This window comes from Phalangium opilio, unplaced genomic scaffold, assembly GCF_054372755.1.
Source record: "Phalangium opilio isolate 3A_F unplaced genomic scaffold, DU_Popi_V2 ptg000079l_1, whole genome shotgun sequence".
In the NCBI taxonomy this organism is placed as follows: Eukaryota; Metazoa; Arthropoda; class Arachnida; order Opiliones; family Phalangiidae; genus Phalangium; species Phalangium opilio.
Genome location: NW_028324187.1, coordinates 89,863 through 102,690, shown reverse-complemented (window position 1 = coordinate 102,690; position 12,828 = coordinate 89,863). Strand labels below are relative to the sequence as shown.

General features: G+C 35.9%; 3 protein-coding genes across 7 annotated transcripts; 1 reads left to right on the top strand and 2 right to left on the bottom strand.

Annotated features, from left to right (window-relative positions):
* The first annotated feature begins 1,839 nt into the window (after positions 1–1,839).
* Positions 1,840–4,816, top strand: CycY (cyclin Y). 5 transcript variants are annotated; one of them, XM_089845342.1, is made up of 9 exons: positions 1,840–1,996; positions 2,262–2,459; positions 2,522–2,596; positions 3,055–3,098; positions 3,164–3,352; positions 3,422–3,532; positions 3,595–3,761; positions 3,850–4,012; positions 4,562–4,816. In XM_089845342.1, exons 2-9 carry the CDS (start codon positions 2,309–2,311, stop codon positions 4,676–4,678), a joined length of 1,017 nt encoding a protein of 338 aa, XP_089701468.1. In that variant the 5' UTR covers positions 1,840–1,996; positions 2,262–2,308; the 3' UTR covers positions 4,679–4,816. The 5 variants fall into 5 exon arrangements, with proteins under 5 accessions (XP_089701468.1, XP_089701465.1, XP_089701467.1 ...); XM_089845339.1 differs by having other exon boundaries at positions 1,846–2,023; positions 2,231–2,459; XM_089845341.1 differs by having other exon boundaries at positions 1,846–2,023; positions 2,201–2,459.
* Positions 4,817–6,345: 1,529 nt separating this feature from the next.
* LOC149653981 (uncharacterized) lies at positions 6,346–8,577 on the bottom strand. The gene is made up of 6 exons (XM_089845333.1): positions 7,792–8,577; positions 7,546–7,721; positions 7,349–7,473; positions 7,124–7,286; positions 6,842–7,049; positions 6,346–6,779 (listed from the first exon to the last, which is right to left on the bottom strand). The coding sequence occupies exons 1-6, from the start codon at positions 8,201–8,203 to the stop codon at positions 6,430–6,432; spliced, it is 1,434 nt and encodes a 477-aa protein (XP_089701459.1). The 5' UTR covers positions 8,204–8,577; the 3' UTR covers positions 6,346–6,429.
* Positions 8,578–8,755: 178 nt separating this feature from the next.
* Positions 8,756–12,360, bottom strand: LOC149653980 (uncharacterized). Its single transcript, XM_089845326.1, has 8 exons — positions 12,210–12,360; positions 11,997–12,068; positions 11,824–11,931; positions 11,681–11,755; positions 11,450–11,624; positions 11,182–11,384; positions 11,052–11,111; positions 8,756–10,980 (listed from the first exon to the last, which is right to left on the bottom strand). The coding sequence occupies exons 1-8, from the start codon at positions 12,330–12,332 to the stop codon at positions 9,319–9,321; spliced, it is 2,478 nt and encodes an 825-aa protein (XP_089701452.1). The 5' UTR covers positions 12,333–12,360; the 3' UTR covers positions 8,756–9,318.
* Positions 12,361–12,828: the final 468 nt, after the last annotated feature.

The window sequence follows — 12,828 nt, the reverse complement described above, 5'->3', positions numbered from 1 at the left end:
AAACTTGAGATTAGCTCGGCGAGCTATGGTAAATACCCGTCTCAATAATTGACAATGTTCATCCTTGTCTTTTGAGCCCAAGGCAGAGTCATCATAAAAGGGATTCACGGTAGGCTCATCTTCAAAAAGATCATCCATGGCCCTCTGAAATTCTTCTGGCGCGTTATTTAGTCCAAACGGCAGGACGAGGAAACGATACCGTCCCCAAGGAGTAGCGAAGGTGGTCAAGTAAGACGACTCTTCCTCCAGAGGTAATTGCCAGAATCCGTTTTTTGCATCTAGCAAAGTAAATATTGAGCAACCGTGGAGTTTGGTAAGAAGTTTATCCGGATTTGGAATCGGATAATGAGGTCTTTTGATTGCGTTATTAAGTGGCCTTGGATCGAGACAGAGGCGGACATTTGGCCCTGGTTTGGTAGTAGAGTCAATGTTTAGACCATCCAAGGGATTGGCCTTTTTCTCTACGACCGTGATGGAACTAACCCAATCAGTGGGTCGCTCAACCTTTGTAATTATTCCACTATCAAGCATCCGTTGTAGTTCGGCTTGAACTACCCCATGGAGCGCCAAGGGTATTTCGCGGGGTGCTGAGACGTGTGGTACAGCATCATCCTTTAAATGAATTTTAACCAGACGATTTAGGCGACCTTGCCCAGTAAAAACATCTTTAAATTCATCCACTACAGACTCAGGCGTGTCATGAGACGGCTGGGGTCGTGCACCGTGTGTTGAGTTAGTAACAGACATGATACCAGAAACGGTCTGTTCTGGAGGTGTAGAGGGATGGTTTCTGGAGAGTAGGTGCAGTTGCAAACTAGCATGCAGTCCTAAGATTGGTACAGAGTTCAAGGACGTGACCAAGAATTGGAGCGGAATGGGCGGAGCTTCAGAGGAAGGTATTTGAGCTTGAAATACGCAGGATCCAAGTATTGGCAGGGCATGTGATATATTTCCTAAGTTACTTTATGTAAGTTCCCCCCTGAACTTTATACATGTTCCCTTGCTTCTCAGAACTGGATACAACCCCCCAATAAAGAATCATTCCGTACCTAGCGTTCTAGAGTGAGAGTCGTTCCTTTATTTACTTAGCTAAAGAATGTAACAATCACTAACCTTTTTCATTGCAAAGCTTTCAAGGGCTTCCTTTGTTTGAAAAACACAAAAAAGCAACCACAAATCCATGCTGCAAGCAACGGCATTTTAGGCGCGAACTTAAGCCTTGGTCACCGTATTGTCGTAAACTTCTAACATTTTGTCCATTATAACTAGGATGTGACAACTACTAACCACGCGTTATTTCATTATTTTAGTCGAATACTAATTAAAATTTACTATATAATTACAAAAACTGAGAAAAATACAATAAAAGCTGAAACCGAACTTGCGTTTTCTACACACACCACACACTCGCGAAAATTTGTGATAGAATTCTACACGCCGGAAGTGCTAGATGGCTCTGAGTAATGGACTAGAATAGAAACCACGTATCTCTGAGCAAGATACCCAAGTTGGGGTTCGCAAAACAGCTATATACAAGTTGGGAAACCAAAAAAAAACCTCTCCTACTCTCCTAGACGCAACTAAGAAGTTTCTCTTGAATAATTAAATAAATATAATTGTTATTAATTATTTTAATCGTCATTAATTTACCTTAAGTCATTTTAAGAACGTTATTCCTAAAATAATTAGCATATACGTTGGCTCCGATTTTTCCAACTGAAAAACTGGTGACAGACAGAACATCCAGTATAATACCTCTCCATAACGACATCATCACTCCGAGAGGTAAAAAGGTTTTAACTCGACTGCTAGTATAGTTTTCGTAACGCCAATGTTGAATGAATTGTGTGACTGTCCTGACCGTTCATTTTCCGGTGAAAGACCGGTGTTGTTGTGGACGTCGTATGTCTTCTGTCAGTGTGTATTTAAAAGAAATATTGTAATAATGAATCGGTTTGATAGCGAGAAAAGAAATGAAGAATGACAATTTCATCTGGTAAATTTGGCGCCTCGTTTCATTCGGGTATTTAGTTTTTTACTATTTCGGTGGTTTTTCTACTTACCAAGGCTTAAAATTCCAAAAGACTCAGTCTCTCAGTCAGTCAGTCTTGGTAAGAGAGACCCAACCCAATCATTCTGAAGGGGGCCCCTTAGTATTTATTTCCTGGACCTTTTTTTATATTATGTTTATAAAATTTAGAATCATTTTCCCGCGAAATTTATGATGTAGTGACTTCCACGTTCCTACTTTCAACATACAGGCAAGTGCAGTATGAAGATAAGGACAACTCTATTATAAAACTTAACTATGGGCAATCGTTTATCGTGTTGCGTTGACTCGAGTCCTAGACCAGAACGCAAAGTCATTGACAACGACGAACGCCCTCCTTACCCTTTTGAAGAATACAATGAGCCTAGTCTCACTAACCTTCAACACATCAGTGAAAGGGAGCCTGAAGGTATGTTGTACTTAAGTCTTCGATATCCTATAAGAAAAAGTCCCAATTTTGATTTCTCTTAGACGTTGACTGTGATCCTTCTACACATCCTACTGCCGGGCCTTTATTTATGCTCAGATCCAAGAGTGAACTTAGAAGTAAGTTATTCTTATAAGTTATTCCAGAAGTATATAATACTTCTCTTCGAGAGAAGTGTACCACAAAGCGGGGTAAGTGTAACGTCATTCTTCCCAACATCAGAACATTTGGAGCAAGGTTACAAAACCGAATCACATACGCGATAAATAGTTCCCTCATCATTAGTCTATTTGCGTTAAACTATTTGGCAAGACGCACTTCTGGATTTTTGTCTCACCCCATGACGAGGTTAGGGAGTTGATTGCTGAGGATTTAGTACCAATTAGTTATAGAATTCACCCTAGCACGGTGCGATGCCCATCTGTAGTTTGATGAGCGGGAGAGGAAACAAAAAGGGTGAGCCTGGGAAGAATGACGTTACATAACTAATGTATTAAGATAATACAGAGTGGCATCCTTCTTTTATTATCACCTTCTGGTTATTCTATAACATTACTTACATAACTGTACATTTTAGATCATATTTCTGGTACAGACAGTAAAGAAAAACGAAAAAGCAACGTAAACAATTTTCCCTTTGTTAAATTAATCTTATCTTCAACATTTAATAAATATTTGATCCGTAGCTTTTGGAATCGAGGCCTTTAAAGAAATCCAGTTCTTGTTCCACCATTTACTTGGACAATAGTACAGTTAGTCAACCTAATTTGAAGAACACGATAAAATGTGTCACACTAGCTATATACTATCACATTCGTAATCGAACGTCCAATAGAATCCTTGACATATTTGATGAAACTACCCATCCTCTCTCAGTAAAGCGTTTCTGCGTAATTAATTAATGCCAGGCTGAAACTAATAACTGTTTTTACTACCTAATATAGAAAGACTCCGTTCCAGATGAAACTGACCCTGATCACAGAACAATTTATCGTTTTGTTCGAACTCTATTTAACGCAGCTCAATTGACTGCTGAATGTGCCATTGTTACTTTGGTAAGAAAGTATTAATGTTACTTTATTTAAATAGACTCGACGTTTAATTTTTTTGATATCAGGTTTATCTAGAACGTCTTCTCACTTACGCTGAAATAGACATCATTCCAACAACGTGGAAACGTATAGTTTTAGGTGCCATTTTACTCGCCTCAAAAGTTTGGGATGATCAGGCAGTGTGGAATGTTGACTATTGCCAAATTCTTAAAGATATCTCGGTGGAAGACATGTTAGAAGTTTAACTTATAATTAATTAATTAATTAATTTAAAGAGTTAGAAGAAAGTTAAAATTTTACGTCATTTTACTCTTTTTTAGGAATGAGTTAGAAAGAAATTTCCTTGAATTATTACAGTTTAATATAAACGTTCCAGCGAGTGTGTACGCCAAGTACTACTTTGATCTAAGAACACTCGCAGATCAAAATGTCCTAAGTTTTCCAACAGAACAATTAAGCAAAGAAAGGGCTCAAAAACTTGAGGTTGATTTTTGTAACATTTTCAGTGGTGTGCGAGTCCCGTTTTTTCGTTTTCGAGCCGAGTCCGAGTATCGAAAGTAATTTCTTATCGAGTATCGAGCCGAGTCTCAAAAATTACTTTCGAGTATCGAGTATTTAGATAGGTCAAATTTTGGATCTTTCGAGCGAGTAATTATCGAGTCTCAAATATTGACTTGTCGAGTAGCAATTTTGTAAATTTCTTGAAAATAACGAAGATTTTCAATTATCTAATATCGAACTAGTTCAAAAAGACTGTTAGTGATCAATTTAACATTGAACAGGTGATTTTCAAAATAAATGATCATGAACTCATCGTCTGCTATAGTTGTAAGCCTCGGACTCGAGTATTTGTCGAGTATTTAAAATGTTAAAAAGCTACTCGAATCTGTCTCGACTATCTCAATGTCTTGTTATCGAGTATCGAGTCGAGTACTCTGCTCGATACTCGAACTTAACGAGTACTCGCACACCCCTGAATATTTTCTCTTATTGAAGTTAAACTATAAAAGTTTTAAATTAAACTTTTTGTAGGCAATGTCACGAATTTACGAGGATAAAATGGCGGAAATGTTAAAAAATGGCCTGAAAAAAGCGTCGAGTTTGGAAGACGTGACATTGTTTAGGCGAAGCACCGCCATCTTGTCCTGACACGGACCTCTGGTCAAGTGGTTATGGATAGTTAGTCGCAGTTTTTAAAGACTGCGGGTGCTTTTTAGCCGCGTTTTTTTTTGGTCACTAGAATATTAAAAATACAACAAAAACAAAATAAAACAATTTTTTGGACTACATTCCGAATCCTGTTTACCGGCTCTCCCCAAATTCATGAAAAAAAAAAAAATATAAACTTTTGACTGAAACAACGCAAAGAAAAGAAAACAAAACTGAAAGAATTAAAAATAATATATGGAGGAACATTGAAGGAACGGAAGAATGGATGGTTTTTTTTTTTTTTTTAGTTTGCAGCTTTGACAAGAAAAAAAAACAAATTTTAGAATAAAAACTTCGTTGCCCCTTCCCCCACCCACCCAGCCTCCCCTTAAAAGAAAATGTAAATAATTTTTATACGCTGCAACGTAAAGACAAGAAAAACTAACAAAAATTAGTTTAAAATGCCTAATTCCAGGGGGTCTAATTAACATCTTTCTCTACTAAATTAATTAATTAATTAATTACGCTTTAAATTTTCCGCCAATTGTCAGACGTAGTTGATATCAACCCTGCATTACCAAAATGGTTTAATAAAAATGAACTACGGATCATCTACTTTTGATTTTTCAAATTAATAAAAGAAATCTCTTCACCTTTTTAACCTTACGAGTTCAGTTCAATTAACGCAATATTTATCCTGCAGCAGTTCATTCTGTTATAAAATTTCGCTGGCTGTTGTTTCTTCCAACATTGAATCATACCTCATGAGTTGAAACTTTGAAAGAAATGATCCTTTCCCAATTGCAGCATTTTACATCGGACAAAAAGTTAAACAACCAAATCTATCTAATGAATCTCAGTATAGGCTAATTTGAGTTTGTAATGATTTGTTAAATTGCAAAAAAAACTATCACTCGAAAGGTTAAAAACGGGAGTTTATCAGTGGTGTGCGAGTCCCGTTTTTTCGGTTTCGAGCCGAGTCCGAGTATCGAAACTAATTTCTTATCGAGTATCGAGCCGAGTCTTAAAAATAATTTCGAGTATCGAGTATTTAGATAGGTCAAATTTTGTTTGTTCTTTCGAGTAATTATCGAGTCTCAAATATTGACTTGTCGAGTAGCAATTTTGTAAATTTCTTGAAAATAACGAAGATGTTCAATTATCTAACATCTAACTAGTTCAAAAAGATTGTTAGTGATCAATTAAACATTGAACAGGTGATTTTCAAAATAAATGATCATGAACTCATCGTCTGCTATAGTTGTAAGCCTCGGACTCGAGTATTTGTTGAGTATTTAAAATGTTAAAAAGCTACTCGAATCTGTCTCGAGTATCTCAATGTGTTGTTATCGAGTATCGAGTCGAGTACTCGGCTCGATACTCGAACCGAGTACTCGAACTTAACGAGTACTCGCACACCCCTGGAGTTTATCAGGTCAATCAATTTTAATTAAGGTCTCTTTTAATGAACAATAAAAACTATAATTAAACTTAAGTCATGTTGACTTTGAATATTTCTTATTTTGCAAGGCTTTAAAGAAATAGATTTAATTTTAATTAATTATATGATCACATGTAGAACACCCGAATGAAGACTTTTTAGAGAAAGAAAACGAAAAAAGCTTACTAATAAACTTTGGAAAATTATTAAAAAGAGGAGTCACTCGTTACTTATACAAAAATTAATTTTCTTTAATACTTTTAAAGTTGTTCAATTGGCTTTGAGAGAAGTTACCGAAGTTTTTATTACTTCAAAAGGAGTCTAAATCATTATCGTGTAGTTTGTAAGTCTTCCACGAAACTGAAATAATACTTTCGGTTGTGCAGGCCACTATAACTGGTTCCCCATTGATATCACCGATATCTAAATCTATAATGGTTGCCACACTCAACTTACTTCTAAACGCGGGGTTATATAAATCTAGCCATAGCAAATCCAATGGATGTTGGATTTTAAAGCCAATTACTACCCCCGTTTCTAAACCTAAAACAAAAATACCAGCTTTCAGGGCTACAGTTTGAACGCTGCACTGTAACGGTTCCAGTAATTCGTAACAAAAGTACGAGCAACTGTCTATGGAAATCCACATCCGGTGATCAGCTGTCAAATTCGATACCTTTTAAAGTTTCCTCAACGATAACGTTTACGTAATTCGATCTTACCAGAAAATAAAATGATAGTGGAGCTCCAAAACAGAAAGGCATTGGTCAGTGTCAAATAACCATAGTCTGCGAAATTGACCATGTGACATTTTTGAGGAAAAGGGATATCTATCACAGGTGGTGGGGTGTAAATTATGGGGACCCATTGGTCAAGGGTATCTTTAAGCCCCACCATTCGTATAACAGTGTTTCGACAGAAACAAACAACCTTGAAAAGTGGTTGAGAAATGAATTTTGGGTATTATAATGTTAATTTATACGCAAGCTTAGAGAGAGACCCACTTTTTCTTTCCAAAAACCCATCCATTGCAATATGTCAGGTGGTCCCTGAATAGTTTTAATTCTTCGAACTATCGCTTTATCCCAAGGATTATTAGAAACCATAACTCGCCAAACAGAAATAGTGTTATCTAAGCAACTAAGAGCAAATGTGTTGCCAAAGACCCTTAAGCAAATAACAAATTTAATGAACAATTCTCCGAGTCACTATGAAATTGTTCAACTCACTTTATACGTTCTAATATACGAGTGTGATGAACAATTATGACTCTATTTTGTACTTCAGGTTCTTCATTATTTTTACCGACTAGAGGTGATATTATGGCTGTATAGTCTTTCGAAATAGATATCACCTATGATTTTCATTATTTATACCACAAACGTCTTTTGAAATTGGACTATGAAAAAACTGGCAAGGGTCTTACATGATGATGATAACATAGGCACGATCTATCACCGTAAGGGCCACTTTTAAGCAGATCAATTAATGCCAAATCAGTCACTATTCTTAAATGTTGAGCTACCACCCTTTTTAGTTGACCAGTTTGATATTCCCAAGCGCAAACGCTACCATTTCTATGACCAGTAATGACTAAGGAACCTAATTACCGTGTAACCAACCATCTTAAGTAGGGAACAAGTACTAGGCCTATATGAAAAATACTTCTTACCAGAAACTTTGCAACACATAATGGGTATTGAGGGAAAGGCATTAAAAGGGCAAATCGTCGCTTGACCTCTTATCTTCGAGGTACAATACCAAGTTTTATAAACGTACATCCAATCAATATTTAAGTCGTAAGCTTTTATCAGAGGTATGGATAGTAAATCTTCAGTAGAGTCTTCAGGTTCGTTGGAAAATTGAGAATTTCCAAGCTCAAAGCCTCCAATCAGATCTAAGAGCATTTCTTCGGGTATTTCTCTTACGCAACAGAGTCTCCATAAATTTACAATCCTTAATTGGTTTTTAATCACTGCTCTCCATTTGCAACACACACCCAACGAATTTGCCAATGAAACCCCATTGGCAAAGTTGAATACACGTTCAAGTACTTCATTTGGAAGATCATTGATGGTGGTCATTTTTATATTTACACGAGTTTAGAACAATAAACAACACGAACTTCAGAACGTTTGTTCAAAAACAAAAACCATTTTATCATATAAAATTCCCATGAATCACATCACTGTTTCAAGTTCCAACTTCGAACTTCCAAAGTTACTGATAAAGTGAAATTTCAACCAAAACAAAGGAGCCAAGGCTTACGATAAAATTGTTCGATTCCTCCTCCCAGACTTCCAATTCTAACTTAATTTCGCTAATACATAATTTACGTCTTATATTTAATTGCTCATTAAACAAGAATATTCCGATTTCCGAATAGATAAAATCAAAATCGCTTCATAATACTCGGCTTAGCGCCCGCGAGCGTGAGTCGCCGATCTGCGATCTGTCTATTAAGCAGACGACACTACTTCTTCAGCCATAGAACATGTACTACGTCTAAAGGCTTCTGATTGGTCAACTTAGTTGCGTATAAGCGAGGTTTCAATAGAGACCATTTCGATGTAACAAAGAGCTAGGTAAAACTTTGCCTTCCATCTCGCTTTATGGCGCCTGCGCTGTAGTCTTTTATTATCCTGAAGGCAATGTATCAACCCCCTTGTATATCCCGATACTGAGGGTTGCCTATCCCCCTATTTTACGTCGAAAAGGCCTATTTTAAAATTAAATGACACGTGGACAAATAGAACAAAGGTTTTATTTGAAACTGAAGTTAACAGAAAATAATGTTATACGATATTGTAATACTTTTAGTTACTATATGGGAAAATTGAAAATTCCTGAAAAATAGGTTATAAGGAACAAGTTATGAAGATCCCTGAAAAATAGGTCGAAGGTTATTATTTGAAACTGAAGTTAACAGAAAATAATGTTGGTAATACGATATAGTAATACTTTTAGTTACTATATGGGAAAATTTAAAATTCCTGAAAAATAGGTTATAAGGAACAAGTTATAAAGATCCCTGAAAAATAGGTCGAAGGTTATTATTTGAAACTGAAGTTAACAGAAAATAATGTTGGTAATACGACATGGTAATACTTTTAGTTATTATATGGGAAAATTGAAAATTCCTGAAAAATAGGTTATAAGGAACAAGTTATGAAGATCCCTGAAAATAGGTCGAAGGTTATTATTTGAATTTCGATTTCTTGGCCGGACTTTCATCTAGTCCACCTTGACTAGAAGGGGACGAAAAGGGATTGAAAGGAGTAAAAGATCTCAAACGATTAGGCATATTTAAATTTAACCCCGAAGATGTAGAAGGGAGTTCACCCAATTTTCGGAAGTTAGGCAACTTATTTACGTCACTACGAGTAACTTTTGTTGAGGGTACACTGGAACTAGATGGTAACTGTGTGGGATTTAAGCGATTAGGTGGTGGCATAGTGTGTCTGGACGGTTGAGGAAAATTTATTAAAGGGCATCTGAATTTTGGAGGTTTCGATGGTTTGGTAGTTCCTTCGTTATCTAGGCCTATCTCAATTTTGGGTTTGATATCAGCGTAGTTCTCGATGTTCCCGACAATTTCAACAATCTGAATTTCGTCTTGGTCATCCTGTTCCATAACTTTGTTTTCTTCCAAGGAATTTTTTGGGTTTGAAATGGTATCTGGAGAAAATGGAACCTCTTCAACTTCTTGGGCAAGATCAGAAAGAAATGTCGGTTTCATTTCTTGAGATTCTGGCTGGGAAATTGCCATTGATTTATCAATAGTAGATTCCGATGAATTTTCGGAATGTTTGTTCGTATTTGGGTTACGTAAATCAGCAAATGGTTTCATTCGCATAGGCGAGACAAGATCATTTTGTGGTGAATTCGGTTTATCAGAAGAAACATATTCAATCATTTCTTTCTTTGAAATTGCGCCCGGTTCTTTCTGGTCAGTTGTTTCGTAAGAAGTTGGTACTTCAATCCCAAAGGGTTTAATTTCCATAGAGGAAGCTAATGATACCTCATTCGCATCGTTATTCGGAGTATATTCCTCCAAAATTGGATTAGTGGTATCTTTTCTTTCTGATATTGATATTTCATCAGGAGACATTGGGTTTGGGGCGTCATTCGCGTATTTTGGCGTTCGTATAGTTTCAGCATCGTTTCCATCCTTTAAGGAAGACTTTTCTTCGTATTTGGATATAATTACAGGCTCAACTTGGTTTGTTTTTTCCAAATCCACGTCTTGAGCTGAAGAAGACTCTAAAGTTGATGAAGACAAATTCAAGGTTACCAAGTTCGGTATTGGTTGCTGAATTTCGACAACTGGTTCTCCGAGAGTCATCAGTAAAACGTGTTCTGATGAGGAACGACTTTCAACTTCTTTTTCGACTTCTGACTTGACAGGAGTTTTTTCAATCAGTGGAAGATGTACTTCAGGCTCCCTCTTTAAAATGTTAGAGCTTTCCCCCAACAATGTGGCTCTAGTCTCAGAAGCGATACGCGTCTCAACAATGTCATCATCAGAATCAGACAAATCAAAAACTGGTTTAAGTTTGATCATAGGGTTTAGATTGCTTTCGTTTGGCTCAAGAGAGTGCTTGAATTCGAAGCTCGGAATTTCTGCAGTGGATGTTTGGACTTCTTTATCGAAATATTCCATTTCTAGCTTCTTGTTTTCGCTCATTCGCGCGGCACCCAGTTCTTTCTCTTTCTTTGGATAATTTTTCATATTTTCTAGTTCAAGATTTTTTTCTTCGAGCTCTCGTTTCATATTAATCCTTTCTTCCTCAGCAAGTAATTGGGCACGTTGAAGTTTCATCAGTTGCGCATTAACTTTACCTACGATTTTAGTGTTTTTCTGCGCAAAGCGTCAAATTGAAACATTGGAATTAATTTACGAAGTCTTTTAAGTATATTTACGAGACCTACCAAGCTCTCACAAGCCATTTGGGATATTTTATCACGTAACCCTTTAACTTCTTTCTCTTTCTGAATTCACAATAGTATGATTTTTTTAATTCAAGTTTCTGAGGTTTATGAAGAAAAACGTAATGCTTACTTCTTCTAAATTCTTTCGCATGTTCTCAAAAACTGTAGCGTCTTTCTGGAGTTTTAAGTTCTCAATCTCCATTCTAAGTTTCTGTCTTTGAGTGACAATTTCCTCGACAAATTTATTTTGGTTTGATTTAAACCAATTTAAAATCTCCCCCTGCTTTTCATATGATTCCTGGACTTCATCTCGTTGACTATTGGTTTTATTAACTACAAATTTCGATCAAGATATTAAGACCTAGTGTCTATTAAAGTGTTGTTTAAAGGGGCGTTACCAAGCTCTTTTATTATGCTCAATTCTTTTATGTACCCTTCACAACGCGTTAGAACTTCGTTTTGAAGTTGTTTTATTTTGGCTACTCTTTCCGATACTTCATCGCGATGGTTCACTTGCGAGCTATATCTGCTCTCCATGTTACTTAATCTCATATTCAATTGCAGTTTCTCAAGCTAAATCCTCATGATTAGTAAGTTATTTAAGGATGACCATATTCTTTAACACTAACTTGAAGCTTTTCAAGTTCTTCTTGATAAAATTTTGCTTCGGTTTGTAGATTTTCAATACATAGTTTATTTTTAATCTAAAAAAACCAGTATGCCATGTTTTGACACTTGACAGTATCCTGACTTAATGAACATTGCATCTAACCTGTTCATCTTTGAAACTAGCTATTTCTTGGTCGCGTTTGTCATTCAAGCTTTTAATATTCCACTCATTTTCCTCCAACAAAGCTTTTCTAGCTTTGATTTCATCTTTCTATAATAAGATTTAGAATACGTAACTGCCAGTCACGACTATAATCTAACCTGCTGTATACTAACTAGTTTATTTTCCAGTAAATGCTTATCTCCAAAGTATTGCAATATTTGCTGTTCATAATTATTAACTTGTTTCTAATAATAAACAAATATCATTGCTACAATGCTACTTTTCAAATAGTGATTCATTTCTAGCTAAGGCTTATAGCATTAACAAAAATTAAAAAGACAATGATGGCAACAAGGCTTAGCAAAATTTGAAAATTGAAAGCTCACCCGACGAAATTCAAGTTCTTCGCTCAAAGCAATAATGTTATCGTGAAGTTTTTCTCTTCCTTCTTCGTTTAAATTGACTATTTTTCTTAAATCTTTAACCCGTTTTAAAAAATTGCCGTCCATTTTTTCAAAAATCCATAAGCCTAAAAATCGCGACACACTCAAAACGATTTGAAAATAAAACTTTGGGCGGGAGAATGGGAGATATAGAATGAAATCAGTTCAGTTCACATAAAAACAATTTTCGAGGGATAAAAACTGTTGAAATTAAATTTTAAGGTAAATGGAGTAGAAAAGAAAGATGCATTAAATAAAAATAACGGTATTCAAAATAAAAACGAAGCCATTAAAAACTCTTTTTAACCAGCGCGCACCAATTAAATTCATTCAAGCCAGTAACTGAATCAATTCAGTTCAGTTCAGTTAATATAAAAAGAATTTGCCTGGGATAGAAATTATTGGAATTAGAGTTAAATGGAATAGAAAATAAAGACGCATCAAGTTAAAATGATGGTTTTTAAAATAAAGACTTGGAAGTTAACAACTCTTCAACACCTACAACAATTACTCACCTTCATTCAATCCAGTAACTGCTCCACAATAGACTGTCACCCCATGT

Coding starts and splice junctions, on each gene's coding strand:
- LOC149653980 (XM_089845326.1), bottom strand. CDS start 12,332: ATGGACGGCAATTTTTTAAAACGGGTTAAAGATTTAAGAAAAATAGTC. Junction 12,069..12,209: donor AAGAACTTGAATTTCGTCGG/GTGAGCTTTCAA, acceptor GTTTATTATTAG/AAACAAGTTAATAATTATGA. Junction 11,756..11,823: donor CTAGTTTCAAAGATGAACAG/GTTAGATGCAAT, acceptor TGGTTTTTTTAG/ATTAAAAATAAACTATGTAT.
- CycY (XM_089845342.1), top strand. CDS start 2,309: ATGGGCAATCGTTTATCGTGTTGCGTTGACTCGAGTCCTAGACCAGAA. Junction 2,597..3,054: donor ATCCAAGAGTGAACTTAGAA/GTAAGTTATTCT, acceptor TGTACATTTTAG/ATCATATTTCTGGTACAGAC. Junction 3,533..3,594: donor AATGTGCCATTGTTACTTTG/GTAAGAAAGTAT, acceptor TTTTGATATCAG/GTTTATCTAGAACGTCTTCT.
- LOC149653981 (XM_089845333.1), bottom strand. CDS start 8,203: ATGACCACCATCAATGATCTTCCAAATGAAGTACTTGAACGTGTATTC. Junction 7,287..7,348: donor CGTATATTAGAACGTATAAA/GTGAGTTGAACA, acceptor TATTTGCTTAAG/GGTCTTTGGCAACACATTTG. Junction 7,050..7,123: donor TGGGTTTTTGGAAAGAAAAA/GTGGGTCTCTCT, acceptor CCACTTTTCAAG/GTTGTTTGTTTCTGTCGAAA.